The sequence below is a fragment of the Idiotropiscis lumnitzeri genome, chromosome 2 (assembly GCF_059441095.1).
Source record: "Idiotropiscis lumnitzeri isolate Australia: NSW breed Sydney's pygmy pipehorse chromosome 2, RoL_Ilum_1.0, whole genome shotgun sequence".
Lineage (NCBI taxonomy): Eukaryota > Metazoa > Chordata > Actinopteri > Syngnathiformes > Syngnathidae > Idiotropiscis > Idiotropiscis lumnitzeri.
In genome coordinates this window covers 6,633,476-6,652,716 of record NC_142392.1, presented here as the reverse complement: position 1 = coordinate 6,652,716, position 19,241 = coordinate 6,633,476, and the positions used below count along the sequence as shown (strand labels likewise).

Below are 19,241 nucleotides of genomic sequence, written 5' to 3'. Positions count from 1 at the left end.
GGCTGCACTGTACATTAGGGAATAATGATGCGTGTAATTAAAGGCGAGCCTCCTGCTTCGTCTCCCCGTTGATTGAATTGTGCTCAGACTTAATTCTGATGTCACTCTCTCCTTCCTCGTGTTCAAAATAAGAGCTCCTTTATTTCATTTATTCTCCGGGAGAGCAAAAGAAATGAATTGTGAGTGGATGACTCATCTTTTTTTTTTTTTTTTTTTTGTGGTAATTTTTAAATGAGAAAATAAAGAAGCAGATTCCAATTAGAAGGTCAGTTCAGTCAACTAGAACAGCTTAACTTGATTCGGGGTTAATCAGAGGCAATTTAAATGTTTAAATGACTTTTTTTTTTTTTTTTTTTAGTTTTAATGGGAGTGGTTAATTTTGAACGACATCCCATCGTCAGTCGCAATGGGGGAAATGTGAAAATCAGATGTTTCGGGGTGCTGACAGTGAGACAAAAGGGAAAGGGGATTGTTGTCACAATTTTCCAGGTTGTTTAAAAAAAAAATCAAACACACCGTATATAAAATCTCAAGAACAAGGGGTGTGTAGACTTTTTATACGGTGTGGAATTGCATGGTTGTATTTTAAGAAGTCAATTGGGATTTTGATTTTTAGAATGAATTTTGAATGAACTGCATCTAAAATAGTTGAGCTGGATGAGTCAAATATTCTTGAAATGATATTTTTGAAGAAATCTTCCCGTTGCAATATTCAACAGCATGAGCGCATTGATGGATGACTCATTTTTTTGGAACGATACAAATCTAAAAATGCCACATTACATATTTAGATGTGCGTTGTAATTTATTTTTTTGGGGGGGGGGGGGTCGAGCGTGACGCTGACGCGCGTCTCTGCGTCTTGGAGGAGGAGGAGGAGGGGGGCGGGCGGGGGGGGGGGTCATGGGCGGAGGAGACGCGCGTAAACGCCACCGCCGTCTTGACTCAATCGGCGCCCCAACAATGGGCACCCTTGCGTTTCTCCTCCCTCCAAACCCGCCAAGACGTCGAGCGGGTGCCACCGGCGACCAAAACAACCCCGACGTCGCTTTTTGACCGAGCAGCATCAGGACCGTGCGCCGTGGATGCGCGCGCACCGGCTCCGACTCAACGTCCACCCGCTTCTCCATCGAGTCATGTCTGATCCCGAGCGATGGGCAAGTTTGACGACAACGAGAGGATAATCCTCAACGTCGGGGGCACCAGGCACGAGACGTACAAGAGCACCCTGAAAACCTTACCGGGGACGCGCCTGGCTCTGCTCGCCTCCGACTCGGACATCGGTTCGGTGCTGGATCAGCTGCAACAAGTCCCCGGCTTCATCGAGTACAACGCGCGGACCAACGAGTACTTCTTCGACCGCCACCCGGGCGTCTTCGCCTACGTGCTCAACTACTACCGCACCGGCAAGCTCCACTGCCCGGCGGATGTTTGCGGACCTCTATTCGAGGAGGAGCTCTCTTTCTGGGGGATCGACGAGACGGACGTGGAGCCGTGCTGCTGGATGTCGTACCGGCAGCACCGCGATGCCGAGGAGGCGCTGGACGTGTTCGAGCTCAATGTGGACACCGGCGAGCAGGAGGATGACGACGTGGCCAAGAGGCTCGGCATCGAGGACGTGGCCGCCGACGGGAGTGGCAGTTTGTGGAGGAAGTGGCAACCGGTCGTCTGGAATCTATTCGAGGACCCTTACTCCTCCAGGGCCGCCAGGGTAAGGATGCCCTCATCCAGACAAGTGCTTCTCAAACTTTTTGCGTCAAGTCAACACAAACAAACAAAGTTGTCTTTCCAAGTTCAACCATGACCGCCATTTAAATCTAGTAGCATAGTAGGCCTAAGTGTTCAGCAAACCTGTGATGGTTTTACTCCTAAAAAAAATTTTCTTACAATTTTTTTTTTTTTTTTTTACAATTTTAAGCCACTGAGGCGATCTCACAAGCATACTGTGACTATGATGTTTAAAATCGGAATAACCGTACTTACACTAGTTGTCATTAAGCTTTACAAATTCAGGATTTTGGGTCCAATCACAGAGCAAGTAAAAAAAAACCCAAGAAAAAAACAATAACCGATCACCAATCCGATCAGATGATGGACCAGTTTGTCTAATATTATTTTTTTTTTTTTTAAAAAAGTTAATTTACTGTACAGTCAGCGGAGGATTGCGTCGACAAAATCCTTGTAGAATTGATAGCCAGTGAAATACTTTGGGAAAAAATTGAGCAAAAAAAAAATTCACCTCGAAAACTGCTAAACATTAAATATACTGCAAAAAAAAAAAAAAAAGTTTCAAAATATATTTTTAAAAAAAAATCATTGTTCATGCTGAGAAACCTTCCAATATTTCTGAACATGGCGGCTCCCTGAAATTACGAAGTTTGATGAATGGTTCCGTTTAATTCTTCTCGATATTAATCAGCAAAATGTGCGCATATATAAACTATGATTGCAAAAAAAAAATATAAATCTATATTTTCAAGATAAAAAGCAAATGTGTCGAACTACAAGTGAACCGTAATGAGGCGGTGATTATTTCGCATACCACTAGAGGGAGCCACGCTCGGATTTAATTTGAAATGTTTTGAAAATGTTTCATTTTAGTTGACTTTTTATTACTTTTGCTGTTAGTTTGAGTTAATTTTTAAATAAATGGAGTATTTGTCGAGTACAAGATACAAAAGTAATAAGTCAATAAGTATTGCGTAATAAAGTTAACTCTTCTTCCTTCTATATGGAGGCTCAGTAATAAATAAATGAACTCAAAAAGGTCATATATGATAATGACACCGTCTGAATTTTGCCATAATTATATTCAGTTTTATTAATGTAAGACGTATTAGTTTATTTAAAAAAAAAATACAAATTCATTTTAACTTTATTTCATTCATTTTTTTACAAAAAAATCATTTTTTTTCATTGCCGCCCACCCAGCAAAGCAACCCCGTGCGACCGCCACGGATAATAACGTAAACAATCCGAAACTGAACATTTTTGCGTTATTGGATCTCATCTGACTGCACCAATTGTCCAAATTTCCTTGAATATTTAAACGGGTTATGTAAGCAAGCACGCACGAGGAGCTCGCATTCTTCCGTGAGGGATATTTATAGCTCTTCTGTTCCTTTTTGCTCGCGCTTTAACAATATATTTTTTTTTTGTGTGTGTGATAGTTCCCAAGATGCAACAGTTGAATGTTGCATGAACTGATACACTGAGCATTGTGGTACTTTCGACTATTATTTTAATTTTTTTTTTTAATGACGATTGTGGGTCAAACAAATGGCGGGGCGATGATGCGTCCAAACGATTGCGCTAACCGTATGCTGTTCACCAAATATTTACACAGAAATGACAAGCAGGACAATAGATGACAAGCCTCCACTGTCTACATATGAGGTGTTGCTAAGATACCTCACCGGTTTGGTGAAATCGGAGCTGCTTACAGTTGGGCTCAACTTCCTCTTTTGGCTAACGAGCGTTTTTCCATTGGATATTTGCGGTCTACCTTTGTTCCATATTTTATTTTTTTTTCATATTTGCTTTACTCCAATGACCCAAAGCGCACAATGAGTTTCTGTCTCCAGGCCGAAGTCCAAAAATGACAAGACTGTCCCTTTAATGAACTTGCTTGCAAAGCGCTCGCGCCAGCAGTCGTGTTTCCGCGGGCTCCCCACGCTTGTTTCTATTGTTGTAGCCGTCCTGCTCTCTCTTCCCTCTCACACGCTGCCTCTCCGATCTGCATGCAGCGCGATGCAAATGTGCTGGTGAATCGGTTGAAATGTGTCTTCAAAATCGAATTTAAAAAAAAAATAATTAAAAAAAATAAATAAATAAAAGTAAATAAAGTTGAGATTTTTCGGAAATTTAAGTTGGAATATTATGAGAATAAAGTTGCAATTTTAGTTGAATATTATAATCGTATTATAAATTGTGATATTCTCACATGCATCATTTGTGTAGAATCAGGATTATTTTATAAGAATAAATTCAACTCAACTTTATTTATTGAGCACATAAAAAGTGGTGTAAAAATTAGACAAAAACAAAAAAAACTACTAAAATTCATGGAATCTATTACAAGTCTGTTGCGCGTTTAGTTTTTTTTTTCAGTCAAAATTGGAATTTATTTATTGGAACTTTATTCTCATAAATTTTCCACAATAATAAAAAAAAAAATTCTTGAGGTCATTCTAGCGACATTACAACTATTTTCCCCTCCTAATGTTATATGTTATAAAAAAAAAATATATATATATTTATTATTATATATGTATATATTTATTATTATTATATATGTATATATATATATATGTGTATATATATGTATATATATATATATATATGTGTATATATATGTATATATATATATATATGTGTATATATATGTATATATATATATATATGTGTATATATATGTATATATATATATATATATGTGTATATATATATGTATATATATATATGTGTATATATATGTATATATGTATATATATGCGTGACTGTAAGATTGTGTGCTTTTATCTGTTTAATTTTTGTATTTGTCCCTCTCATATTTCTGTAGTTGACCCTGGCTGGATTGCGATGGTAACAAACTAAAATAAAGACGAATAGCAACCGCCACCGATATCATTTTCCATTTTTGCACTGAGGCGGAGGCTTTACTGCCTGTATTGTAGATCACCCCCCTCCCCCCCTTTCGCCTCACCTACGCAACCCCCCCCCTCCCCTCCCCTCCCATGTCGGCTTCCCATCCCCGCCTATGATCTCATCTGAGACCAACGCTTGCTTTCTGCCACTTAAGAGGTTAAAAATCCAACCCGTCTGGGGGCCGCCCGCCGCACGCCTGAAGAAACCAAAGCCGGGCTTGCACGCTCAGCCTCCGAGTTGTCATGGCAACGTCATCGCTCATCACCGCGGCCTGTTTTCATTGAGATCCGTCTGCTCTGTGAAACGGATTGATTTCACCAACCTGCTCGACCATGAACCCCCTTATTGCTCGGTTACCCCCTTGCGTGCCAGCTTGTTAGTTTACGGGCGCTGATGCGTTGAAAATGAAGCGCGTTGGAGCGTGACGCATTCAACAACACGTGCATGCTTCTTTGACACCGATAGAGGTATGATGCGAGGTTGTGTGGCGTCTTTGCATCGTGTCATTTAGGTGCCTGAGAATAAGCCATTTGCCAGCCACTGTTTAAAAAAAAAAAAAAAAAGTCTACACACCCCTGTTCACATGCCAGGTTTTTGTGATGTAAAAAAAAAAATGGGACCAATATAAATCATTTTTAAACTTTTTCCTCCAGGAATGTGTTGACCTAAATTGGGGTCAGCGCACAACATTTAATTATTTGCCCAAAAACTAAACTGAACGAAACAAAAAGTGATCTGATCTTAACTGAACTAAACAAAACTCCGCAAAAACTGATCTGAACACAACAGAACGAAACAAGAACTGAACTGATCTATCATGGATATAAACTAAACTAAGCAAAAACGGAACAGAACAAAACTACTAAACTGTTCAAAACCAAAGAGAAACTGATTTGAATTAGACGAAACAAAAACTGATCTGAACCTAACGAAACAAAACAATAACTGAACTAAACTAAAACTGGTCTGGACCAAACTAAACTCAGCAAAAACTGAACTGAACAAAAACAAAACAACTAAACTGAACACAACTAAACAAAAACTGAACTAAACTAAAACTGGTCTGGACCAAACTAAACTAAGCAAAAACTGAACTGAACAAAAACAAAACAACTAAACTGAACACAACTAAACAAAAACTGAACTAAACTAAAACTCATCGAAACTAAACTAACCTAAACTAAATTAAAACTGATCTAAACTGTTCTAAATTAAACCAAACCTGAACTCGACCCAACCAAAACTGATCTGAACTAAGCAAAAACTGAACCGAACTGATTCAAACTAAACTAAACTTGAACTAAACCAAGTAATACCAAAACTAAACTGATCCGAACCAAACAAAAACTGATCTGAGCTGAACTATTTCTACTGTGGTGAACGAATCTTTAACTCGGCAACAATGCTAGCACCCGAGAGCGAAGGCGATGGGACTTGTTCCACAGCCATGAGCGACAAGTGTCTCAACGGCCATTTTCCCCAAAGTCCACAGCAACTTCCGGGGAGAGACGCTAAAACAGACAAAGAGTATTTTTAATCCTAAAAACGACAATCTTTGTTTATTAAACCGACAACGAAGTCCAGCGCATCAACAGGAGCATCAGTTAACGTGGCGCACAGCCTGACCAAGCACAAAAAGCCCTCCACCGATGACGGGATCGATAAAGAGCTGGGAATCATTATTCTGGGACCATGAAAATAACACCGGTTGACATATCGGTGTGAGTCAGCCTTTTCTGACATGAATATCATCTAATCTCAGTTCCGAACCGGACTGATGAGGATTTAATCGTTTCCATCTGAGCGATACGGTCTTGCATGCAGTGCCAGTCCTCTCACTGACTGAAAGTTTCGATTTGAGTTTTTAGTACAGGAATATATCTCTAAGTATTGTTTACAATTGTACATTTTTCATCCAGTACTGGCGAGTCGAGAGGTTATTTTAGAGGACAGGCACCAGAAGAAATCCAAACAAAGCACTTAAAATTGAGAGGCTCGACCCCGTGCATCGAGCATGCACACATTTATTTACCCACGGTACATAGTCGACTATTCAATTTTAAAATTATTTAAAGGAACAAACCACCTTCACGCGAGGCTCGTCGCCGTGTTAGCTAGCATGCTAGGCTAATTATGGTTACACAATGTATTTAGTTGATATAGTATCGGTGAATCAGTTATTTTGCATAATCGAGGCTTGATAAATATTTGCGGTTGTGAGGGTACAACCCCTTCACTAATTACTAGTGATGGACAAAATGAAGCTTCATGAAGATTCATGAACCACTTGATAATTTTTTCACTTCTCTGGATTGCACTCCTGGTTTAAAGATGCAGTGGACGTTTTGACACTAGCCTTTGTCTTTAAACAAAGAGCACCTTCTAGAGAAGTAAAAAAAATGATCAAGTGCTTCATGAAGCTTCATTTTGTCCGTCACTAGTTATTATTGAAGGGGTTGTTCCCGAACACCCGCAAGTGCTTCATGAAGCTTCATTTTCCCATCGCTACTTATGACCGACTCTCCCCCTGATAGTGAGTTGGAATAGCGAATTTCTGCCAAAAAATGACGGCAAAACACTTAAAGCATCATAAAGCACCAACACCATGCATCTAGCATACACGCAATTATGAACCCATGGTACATAGACGATGCATTCTTCAAAACAAATCACCATCTTCACCAGGCTCATAAAACAAATGTTTCAAGGCGCAATTTGGAAAACCTTGTCCAATCCCGCCGCACCGCTTCTCAGGTGGAAACGGACGGCGAGACCTCGCTGAGCTAATAGAGGCCGACGCGTAAACAGCAGCGGACCTGTCGGCCGGCGAGGAAGGCAAGGGCAAGCGTCCGTCCAAGCGTGGGCGGTGATGACACGCTGCTGGTCATGTTTGGAGCCGCTGTCAGTCACGTTAATCCGCCCCGCCAATCACGGTGGCATGCCGATGCTGTTAACTGTAACAGCTTGATGGAATGGAGCAGCGGGCATGGCTGTATAAGGAGTCAACAAACTGACGCTAGCGTCGTGCTGTGAGTCATTGTTGATGATACTGTAATGTTTTCTTCCTCGCCCTTTGATATGCGTGACAGCAGAGTTGTTATATGGAGAAAAACAAAGTGGAAGTAGAATTCCGGGAAAGCAACATTCTTAATTCCATAATGTTGACTTAGTGAAGTGTTGCTATCCATTGAGAAAAATTAGCAATCTACTTCAGGCAAGTGACACCAAATTTATATTTAAAAATGCTGAAACAGCTTGATTTCCTTTAGAGGAGTCATTCAAGGATCACACATTTTTTGTTGACTTAGGTCTGAAAGCTTTTTTTTCCGCTAATCTATGGGTACGGAATCCAAAACTAGTCTTGGGTATTCTCTCTCGTGTCAAGTTTTTGAGCGATAGGATTTCTTTAAAAATAGGAAATAAAAGTGTATGTATATAAATAAAAGACTAAGCTGGAATACATACAAGCTTTGAAAACTGCAAACAAGAAAATAGAACTTAAATCGGTTTGTCCATGCTCACAAGGGTAAGAGAAAAACCAACGCTAATCCTCTTAATTCCTACAATGCTATGTTTGTAGATTTATTGGGAGCCGCACACACCTCTCTCCGCACTGTTTCAATTGTGACTGCACAAACAAATTGCCATGTAGCTGTCGGTGAGTTCAATCGTAATAAGTTTTAATCGGTGGAATTTTGCCTATTTGGTAAGAAGTGGAGAAAAATAAATTGACTAGCAAAAAAAATGAATTTTGGAATCAAACCAATTTAGTTTTAATCAGCATATAAAATCAAGCTCAATTGTTTTCCCAAGTGTTATCTGAGTCACTGATAGCAAGAGTAGGCTAACTCCGTTTTAGAGGGATAAAGGCGACTCGACTCGTTCAGTATGCATGAATGGAGTCGTTCCCTCGGAGTTGCCGGCTTTATACGGCGTCCCATCGGGCTTTATGCTCCCCGTCTTGTCTGTCGTCCTCCTCGTTTTCTCTCTTCCAGCCTCACAAACGCAAAACTTGCTCCCTCACTTGCAATGGGGACTTTTAAATTATTCGGCACCACAAGTCATGCGCCAGATTTGGCATCGGTGAAATGTTAAGTCTGCCGACGTCCATTTAGGTCAACCGTTTTGAATGTCTTTAAGTGGGAAAAAAAGAGGAATTGAGAACTAAAGTGGGCTAACTCCGTTTTTTGGACATTTCTAGATTAAGTGCACAAATCAAGGCTCAGTTCCAATTTTGAAATAATTCTGGATTCATCAGTGCAACACGAATCTGAAAATGTTGGGAAATATATACTCGGCGCTAACTCCATTTAACCATTTTAAAATCATGGGCCAAAATCCGGATTTAGTTCCAATTTTGACATCTAGGGGGCAGTCAACATTACTGATCTTTAATGAGTGAGGCGGCGCCTTCCGTGCTAAAATTCATATGAGCTATAAGCCGCATGTTTAGGCCCGATGGTGAATAATTCACGCGTATCATATTTATTCCGGAAGACCGATTGTTTCTCAAGGACAGCAGATTGACTGAAAGTTGTTGTTTTTCCACAGCGTTTTGCACAACCCCGAGGCTCACTCCTTTCAAGGGATAATGGAAATTCTCACTGTCAGGCTCATATGAGTTTACTGGGGCGAGTCCCCCCCCCAGTGGGCTTGGGCACCGTAAAGAGATTGTAGAAAATTGCCTGAAACTGGTTTTCTTTACATGGTAATGGGAATTGGCACAATTGAGGAACTATATATATATATATATATATATATATATTTATATATATATATATATATATAAGGATTTCAAAATATAATGGGTTGATTTTTTTCATTTATTTATTTTTTTAATAATGTCTTGTATACAACTATTTGGGCCTCTGCAGGGCCTGGCCAACAATCAAATGTTAAATAAGAAAAAAATAAAAAAAATGTCCGCCTATGACTTGATGAGCTAAGCTTGGTAAAGCTCCCGTGTCACTTTCAAGCAACAACTAAGGAAGGGAAATTAAAAAAAATAAAAAATAAATTATTCGACTCGACTGATAGTGACAAATTGGAGTGTCAAATTAAAAAAAAAAAAAAAAAAAAAAGCCAGCCCGTTATAAAAAAATATTCTGAGCACTCTTTTCAGAACGTTTTCCTCTTGAGGACTGGATTCCTATGACAGACAAAGATAATGACAAAAACATTTGCAACTAAGTGACTCATTAAGGTGCAGCAATATTCATCATTTTTCATTGAGGATAAATAATATATGCGCATGTGTGTTGTTATATTTTCTATTATAACTTTATTATAACTGCACCACCAATGCTAGTTTGCCAATTCATAATAATTCATGATATTTTGTATAGTTTCAATTCTGGCTGACTGTGGTTTCATTTTCACGGGTGAAATACGTCTTTTGTGTCCACATCGGTACAGTGGGAATATGATTGGGAAAAAAAATTATTCACATCTTGTTCTGTTGGCTTCGCATGAAAGCCGAGTGACCTGAAGCCCGCAGTGCGGCGCAGCAGACTTTTGTCTCTCCGAAGTTGCTTTTACGGTTCAGTGATAGCGACCCGGCAGAAGCAATCCTATTAGTAATTCTCTACTGGATTCAGGATTGTAGTGACCCACCGGACCCTCTAGACCTGTTCATCAGACTCCCAGGCAGAGGATGATGTTCATGCCTGACTTCGCTCGCTCTCTAACAAGACGTGTCAGAGTAGTCCTGCGGAAAGTAAAACGGTGAAGGGTTCACTCTTGTAATGTCGCAACCGCTGGTTCAAACTCTGAAAATGTGAAAATAATGACACATATGCATGAAAAAAAAGATAATTTGGAAAGACAAATGATTGCGTCCTTTAAAGGCTAGGTAATCAAAATATAATCTGTTATTCCACTCAAGTCCGTTGAACGTCCTTGAGATCCAGTCTCAGTGACACTCTAGAAGGCCCGTGGCTGAAACAACGGGATCAAGGATGGATTTTTAGCACAAAGTGTAATCCTTCCAAAAGTTAGATTGTTGACCTCCAAATCGGTTCCAGTTCAGTATCTGGGTGAAAGTGATATCTCAGGACACACAATGACTCTGCAGTTTTTCCCTGGTTTCTTTGCTTTCTGCTTTTTGTCATCTTACTTTATTTATTGTCTGAGATGCAAATTAGGGTTGTGAGTATCTTTGGGTCAAGCTGAAAAGATGAAAGGAGACCTCACACAATTTTGTTGTCCAATTCACGGACGCATGATGTCATTGAAATTTCCCAAAGGACTCAGAATTCTATCACCAATCTGTTACAGGAAACATTTAAATGTGACGTAAGTCAACTTATTAAAAAGGAGAACTTCCGGTATAGTACATTTCAGAGTCTGTCCGTTTTCGCTTTACCGCCGGTTCTGGTGTCACATATAAATGCTGTAGTGTCTCTGATTACACCCGCGACCCAGCACGTAAATACAACCCTCTGCGCTGAAGCATCATTTACCCGCTCTCAGATGCGGACGATTATATTTTTGAACTGCAACTCTTGTTCCATTAGAAGTGTCTTACAAAGGCGGAAACGGGGAATTGGGATCATAAGTGTGTGCGTAAGTGGTCAGTAGTGAGAAACCTCATTGTGGCAAACAAGAGGTGCTCCATTTGCATCTTGGTTTTACTTGAATCGCTAATGGCTGCTTCTTCAGCTGGTTGAGCTTGAGTCCCGTTTTCCATACTTGACCCGTACATAAAATTATGTTCAAATCGGACCCATTTTTGACATTAATAAAAATAGCCTCTGTGTGGGAGTTTGGAATGGACACTAGAATTGTCTTTGTCACTACATTTGCACAGGATCTCGCAGAAACCTAAACCTGTTGGTTTTTGAAGGGTTACGTAGGAATCTTGAGACAGTAGAAGAGTCCAAGTGATGTATGTGTATATTTTTTGGACTATGGTAACAGTGTTCAAGAGGGTCTTTGGATCAGACACCAGAACTGTCTATGTTCCCACCACACTTGCACAGGATCCCTCAGAAACCTAAACCTGTTGGTCTTTGAAGGGTCAACTGGGAGTCCTGAGACAGTAGAAGAGTCCAAGTGATGTATGTGTATATTTTTTGGACTATGGTAACAGTGTTCAAGAGGGTCTTTGGATCAGACACCAGAACTGTCTATGTTCCCACCACACTTGCACAGGATCCCTCAGAAACCTAAACCTGTTGGTCTTTGAAGGGTAAACTGGGAGTCCTGAGATAGTAGAAGAGTCCAAGTGATGTATGTGTATATTTTTTGGACTATGGTAACAGTGTTCAAGAGGGTCTTTGGATCAGACACCAGAACTGTCTATGTTCCCACCACACTTGCACAGGATCCCTCAGAAACCTAAACCTGTTGGTCTTTGAAGGGTCAACTGGGAGTCCTGAGACAGTAGAAGAGTCCAAGTCATGTATGTGTGTATTTTTAGGACTATGGTAACTGTTCAAGTGGGAGTCTGGATCAGACACTAGAACTGTCTATGTTTCCACCACATTTGCACAGGATTGTAGAACCATGAACCAGTTGGTCTTGGAAGGGTCACGTGGGACTCTTGAGAGCGTAGAAGTGTCCAAGTCATGTTCGAGTGCATTTTTATGGGTGTGTTTGCAGGGGGCATTGAAACAGTCCAGAGAAGTGTCTGCGTTCTCATCAACTCCAACCCGACCCCTAACCCTCTAAGCGTCACTGGATGATCTTGAAACAGTAAGAATCCAAGTCACATACGCGAGTATTTTTCAAAATTGACTCCAATTACCGTATACTTTGCATGCATGGTAAACGTACGCGTGGATATTGAGCAAACCAAATCCATCACAGTCGTCATCATGAGGAATTGTCTCAGCCCCCACTTTTGATCTTCGGCTGCCAGACGGCAGGAGGTTGGTAACACTGGCGCTGCCCTGCCTTGACGCCATCTGGGCAGCTTTTGCTCCCCACTCCCGCCGTCACACCGCGATGCTAATGCACTTCCTGTGGCAGGCGAACAGTACTCATTGATCGCGGGATGACGTTGACAAAATCTACTGGACATGCTAAACTGCTCCAAAAGGTGTCTCTGTCCCATTCAGCGCCCGTGGAAATGTTATTACAAGCCACGGTATATTCGCCGTGGGGAAATTCACCACCGCTAATGTTCCTTCATCCTCTCACTCTGTGATTTATGAAGTTCTTTATAGCTTGTGATGAATTAGGTTACTCAAGTGAATGTAAGAGACCAGCCCTGAAACTTACTGTAGCAACTAACCCTTTGTACTTCAAATGAATATGGAAATGAACTACGGTCCCTTTTGTTCTGATTATTCACCAGATTTATTCTTCTTCTTATTCTCAAGCTCGCAACTCAGTTCCGTCGTTTGTTAAATTAATCTTCCCAATCGAAATGCTATGAATCCGTTATCGTTTTAGCAAAACTGCCACACTGCTATGAACGCCTTCATGCTCGTTGAGAGTGTCTTCATTTTGTGTCTGGTTGATTAATATTAATTGACGGGAAACACTGACACAGTTTACGTTACGATCTTCTTTAGAGTTTATTTTTAGTTTCATGCTATATTCGTTATTCTTCAGAAAACTTTAATGGAATAAATCAGATTTTTTTTTTAAAGGCCATCTCAACGATTTTAAGAAATGTCTCAGAAAACGGAAAGTAGGACTGTGATTTTTTTTTTTTTATTTGAACCCTAGCTTGCTTCACACACCTAAACAGATTGATTATACTTGATAATTGAGTATACCTGGGTTGATTTCCCACACCTGGTGATAATCAGCCAGAAGGTATGTAAGGAGGGTGTTTCTGTTGCTCCTCGGACTTTGCGCTAGATCGATTTCGACTTCTTCCTGGTTCACCAAGGATGATGAACACATTCAACCGGTGGAGTGAAACTGAAAATAAATGTCAGAATCAACACTTTTGAGTTAGATTTTCTCCCAAATTGTGTGTTCTTCCTTGACCCGTGCGGGTCGCAACTGTCCTACTTTTTATGGCTTTACTCTGTCAAAATGATTGGTGTGTCTGCCTGCGAGCCCCCACTTCACCCAAACAATAACAGTTTCTTTTTCTGCTGGTGGTGTTTGATAAAATGACTGGATATTTTCGATGGGTCTATTTTTCACCATTAGTCTAAAGTGGTGCAATGGGAAAGGGTGGGATGAGTCATATTTTTTCAGTCAGGAAAGAGGACCCACTTACCCAGTTTGGTCAAAGCAGATTTGGCAACAGCTCGTCATGAATCTCATTGACAAAATATTTGCTGAGTTTGGAATTCTTTCTCTAGTTTTGTGGACAAACCAAATGCGCTGGTTCTAGCGATCTAGTAGAACCCAGCGTGCAAATTTTTCATTCAAATGAATCTACTTTATCTTTAGTGTTCAATGAAAAGATTACGAGGTGGTATGCAGTAAAAGGTTGTATCATCTGCGACTTTATGGCGATGCTTCTTTCCACCTCGTCTGTAGCCATACATGTTTAATGACGGCGAGTACAGGCGGCAGTGACAAGGAGGACTTGTAAAACTGTCATGTCGAGAATGGGAGGCACCTGAACGAGCCGGAGAGTGATTAAACTCCGGGAAAAGGTCGCGTTTTATTGGCCTGCCTTTTAACCCCTTTAGAATAGAAGTAATTATCGCGTGGGGCATCCATACATATGGCCTTTATGTTCCCTTTTCTTACCAGACACAATTTCCGACCTTTGCAGAACTGTTATGTTGCCTTTGCGACAATAAAATGTTGCTGTATTGATATGCAGAACGATAAAAACCTGACCTAGACTCTCATAGATGGTCTCCTTTTTGCCAGCCCCACCTAGTACAAGGGGAAGGGACTCCAGTTTCTGGAGACCAACATCCGGCCAGTTTTAGACCTCTCCCTACTTCAAACACACTTGATAATAATCAGGATTGTTTCAGGCTTCGACAGGAGTTTTGATCGTTTGTTTTTGGAGTAGGGAGAGATCTAAAACGAGCAGGGCTCTCCAGGAACCAGAGTTCCCTACCCATGACCAAGTACCATTGAATAGTTCTACTTGTTGTTTGGCCCGGGAATTCCACGAATTCTTAATCCAGATATAGATGTCAATCAGTGATGGTCTAAAGCTGGGGTTCGTGATGGGTTGGGATTGGCTCTTCCTGCTGCAACACATGCTAGAAAACGGGTAGGACACCGGCCCTCGAGGAACAGGATTGAAGACCCCTGGTCTGGAGTTTTGAAATTGTTCATGCCATGAATGTAGTTTATGAAGCAGTTGTAGCAGTGTTCCAGACTGATACCACCACCACAACAACCTTACCAGCAGCTACATGCAGAAACGTAAATACAGCAGCTCCTCGAGTGTATTCAACGTGGGATGTTTTTCCGATTCTATTTTCATGTGGGAAAACCAAGACGAGTAAGGCTAAGCCAAGTAGAGTTGCGGCGTGGAAAGTAAAGGCCTTCCTCAAATCAATACCTCGACGCCTGGAAGCTAAAGGGCTTTGTGCCCACATTTACTGGAGCCCTGTAAGGAGTTTTAAGGGAAAGGGCTTTTGAGGAACGTAACAGAACGTAACACAACTGAGACGCTCTATTTTCTTCTCCCCCCCCCCCCCCCCCCCAAGTGTGCTACTATAAAATAACACTTCTTTCATCACCCTGGTATCATTCCCGGTACTGTCAGCTGTCAGACACTTCAAAATCCTCTCACGTGTCTTTTCTATTTCATTCAGGGTTGGTAAATCCCTGATTGGCAAGATTGAGCAGCGAGTCAAACGTGAATTCACACGAGGGGACGCAGTTGTTGGAAATTGAGCAAGCTAGAAAGCGTGGTCTTGGTTGCTGGTTAATAAATCTAAACTCGCAACAAGGTTAAGAATAAAACATTGGACTCTTATCAAATGGGGTTCCGAGCCCCATGATCCGACTCCCATTGAACGGTCCAACAAAAGTGTCATTCTATCCGATCACCTATCTGTTATTGATCAGTGTCTAGGGACAATTAATCAGGAAAAGTTCGGAGCTGTCACAAAGACGGACAAAGTCACGGAGCAAAGATGATTACCCGTCAATTTGCTTCGTAATGTTGGAATAATGCATGCGGCTGCGTCAAGGCAGATACATTTTGTCTGAGCCCAAGCCCTCTGGGATGTCTCCCGTCTGCGCCCGTCCGTGTGTTAATAATTACTCGGCGAGGATGCGAATGGATTAAATTTTGGTATAGACCGTGTTTGCCCCAAGACAATTAGGCACTCTTCTCATATTAACGTATTTTCCGGACTATAAGCAGCTACTTTTTTTCCTAGATTTTTAACCATGCGGCTAGTACAACGGTGCAGCTTTTCTCTAGATTTTTCTTTCACCAGTAGGGGCGCCCTATAGTTAAGAAAATACGCTAAAAAAATCTCAATTTAATTTTTTCTCTTTGGTCAGTTGCCGTGTTAAAAAGGCACCTTATAGTCCGGAAATGGCGGAACTTGGGCATTTATCCGAAAGCTTCCTTTTTCATTGAAGTGTATTTGCCAAACATCCATCACAACTCGAATTCCTCCTCCGTGTGATCGTGGGAACTGAAATTCCTCCCTGACCTCGGCGATATCGAATTTTCTGACCGAATGCCACGTACACTTCCAGTTCACCAAAAAAGGACATAACCACAAGCTCTCTAATATCCGGCTTGCCTATTTTTTTCTTTCAAAAACTTTATATTCATGACGGTAATCTAAATACGGGTCCCGTGAGAGCACCTGATGAGCCAGATGAGACGATCAATCAGAAATGGGGGGGTGGTAAAAAACCCAGACTCACTGGGGATGATCTCAAATCTGGCCAAGTCTCTTGGCTTTCCGCGAATCGTGCGTCTCACTGACTTGGCCTACATTCCCACATTTTTTTTTTTCCCACCAGAAGGATATTCTTAGACGGCTCTTTCAGGGTTATCCCTCGGATCAGAACGCTTAAGTTGAGTCTACGTCTTATCACGATTCTCATTTGTTCTTTCTCAACAAGTTGATTTAATTGAACACGTGAAGGCTTTTCTGGCAAACGGCAGAATACAATTTTTGTCAAACGTTACAGAATAATTCAGGCATTTCACTCAACGGCAACAAAATTCAATAGGAACAGTTTTGACGAGTGTGCTCTCATTATTCGGAATTTCTCCTGACCTCCAAGACGGCATGTGTAGTCTTAGTACTCCAAGTCTCCCTGGCTCTGATCTTTCTGGCACAGTTTGTTCTTTGGTTTCCTTTGAAGGAAATACTTCTTTTGAACATTTTGTATCTGCTTCCCTTGCACGACCACACGCAGACTTAAAACGGCAAATCTGTCCGGGAGACTGTTTGGCTACTCGTCATAGCAGGAGTTTTGCAATCCCCCCCGAATTGCGCTTCTTTGCTCACGTCTCTCTTCCCGAAAGGTGCTGGCGTTTTGATACAAAAGAACGTTTATTTTTAGCACATTAATGAATCAAGTTAAAGTCTAAAATGGCTGCCGCGGGAGGTCAGATTGTTTGTCATGCGGATGGACTAACTCAAGGGTGGGCAAACTTTTTGATTGGCGGGCCACAATGGGTTCTGAAATTTGACAGATGGGCCGGACCAGGAGCAGATGAATGGAGTGTTTTGGTAACCTCACCTCATCGGAGAAAAAAAAAAAAATCATTTAATTTTTTTCAAGCTCCGCGGGCCGGATTAAAACGTTTAACGGGCCGCACGTGGCCCCCGGGCCGTAGTTTGCCCACACCTGGACTAACTGAACCCCGCGGCGCAAACAGCCTCACATTGAGGTACCACCTCAACCAGTGTGAGCAAAAGGCCCGATTGGGGAACCAGGCTCCATCCAGCAGCCGTCTCCTTTCCTGTCACGCTCGTCCCTCAGGCGTTGTTAAAATAAATGCAAAAAAAGTGAAGTATATCTATTCTCAAACGGTGTCTAGTGTGAGTATTGCACAGTGCATATCAAGTGTTTCCTGTCCCCCTGGAGTATGGGGACCGCCTAGCAATGTGTGTCCTCCTTTTTAATTTTTTTTTTTTTGTCAAAAAACCTTCAGGTGTTTCCAGTTTAATTTAATCCATTCATAGTTTTCTCTCTTCAGTTCCGTGCATCGTAATGAGATTTTATTTTAAAAAGACGCAAATGAAACGTGACTCTCCGGATTCTTGATTGTTTTAAATACATCATGCGGTGATGAGGTCATTTTAAAACAATGAGGCAAGTGATGAGTTTGACACACTTGTTAACTTGTTGACTACCATTGACGGCGAAATACGTCAAAGATCAATTTTGTTTTACTCCGCTGGAAGTGAATGAGTTCATGAGGTTTCTATAATTCTTGACTTTGCAATTCTTGAGTTTTTCCCTTTGTCTCTCCGACCATGGATGGCAGTGACCTTGAGACGGGGGGAATTTGGAAATCACAAACCCGGCGGAGAGTCTAGGGAGGGATTAGTGTCTGTTTTCCTTGGCGTGCTTTCACGGCAGAAGGTGACACCCAGACACAACGGTGAGAGAGTCAAAACCTAAAAAAAAAAACATATCGTCTCTGAGAACCATCTAAATGTGTTTCCGAGCAGTTTTTTTTTGTTTTTGTTTTTCAGCTCTCAGCCACGATGTCTTCTTATCACATACGAGAATGCATTACAGTCCCCCCCCCTCGGGTAATTCGTTTCATGTGAACATCAATCTGCAGGGCTGCCTCATCACTCTATCCATTGTCGCGTCGCTTCTATCTTTGTCACCTTCGGGTAAAAACAAAACAATGTTTTTATCATTGGTGTCTCATTTCTTCACCTCTACGCCCGGGGATTCTGACCTGTGGCGCGGAAGACTCGCGTGTGCTCTTTCTTCCCATAGACCGAACCGGGACAGAATCCGATTGATAGGACAGATATTTTGAGGAAAGCATGTCTTTAAACATGCGATCCAATGGGAACTGTTCCCAAGAATGAGTGGAATATTTTGACGACTGTGGTGAAAATTGGTGGAATCACAATACAAAAGAATTCCAGTGCCGAAAAACTGTTCCGAAAAACTTCTATATTAGCTCAAAGTGTAGTAATGCCCTTGTTTACTCCGCCACGGGGTGCGCGGTGAGTTATATTTAGTTTTAGTTCTCGTCTTGGAGCTGAGTTCACGTTGGTGCGATGGTGTAGGGAAGTCGTTTCTGTAATAATCATTGCTATAGGGCTATATTGTGTGTGTGTGTGTGTGTGTGTGCCTCTTCTAAGCCGGGTCTGTTTTGCCATGGCTCCGCTCACTTCCTCCAGGCTAATTGGCCTTAACTCGATGCGGAACGCCAGATAAGTTCAGCCATAATTCCTGGTGTTGATAAATACCCACTAGGGGGGGGTGCTGCTGTGTACTGGAAACTGATCCATGGATGCTTCTGGAAACATTGGTGCTAGACTTGAGCTCTTCAAGATAACAGATACTTAAAAAAAAATAATAAAATACAAGCGGGCATATATTCTTTATCCTCTGCTGAGAAGTTGAAACTGGCCCCCTTTGCCGTGTTTATTACACCGCCCCCTGGTGGCCAAGGCATGCACACCAGAAAGAGCAGCACGGTCGATTGAGTCGAAGCAAAAAATGTTTTACGTTCTGTTTAAGTACGGGCAAAGATTTCCCGAACCTG

The 19,241-nt window shown here is 41.6% G+C and overlaps 1 protein-coding gene across 11 annotated transcripts in view; it reads left to right on the top strand.

The window, feature by feature from the left end:
* The first annotated feature begins 897 nt into the window (after positions 1 to 897).
* Positions 898 to 19,241, top strand: part of kcnc2 (potassium voltage-gated channel, Shaw-related subfamily, member 2) — a 35,499-nt gene continuing 17,155 nt past the window's right edge. For all 11 annotated transcript variants that reach the window (XR_015842376.1, XM_088289043.1, XM_088289041.1 and 8 more), the window contains exon 1: positions 898 to 1,709. Coding sequence is in view for 10 of the 11 variants with exons in the window: in XM_088289043.1 (XP_088145169.1) it covers positions 1,152 to 1,709 (558 nt within the window). In the remaining variant the exon portion in view is untranslated. The remainder of the gene's footprint in view (positions 1,710 to 19,241) is intronic.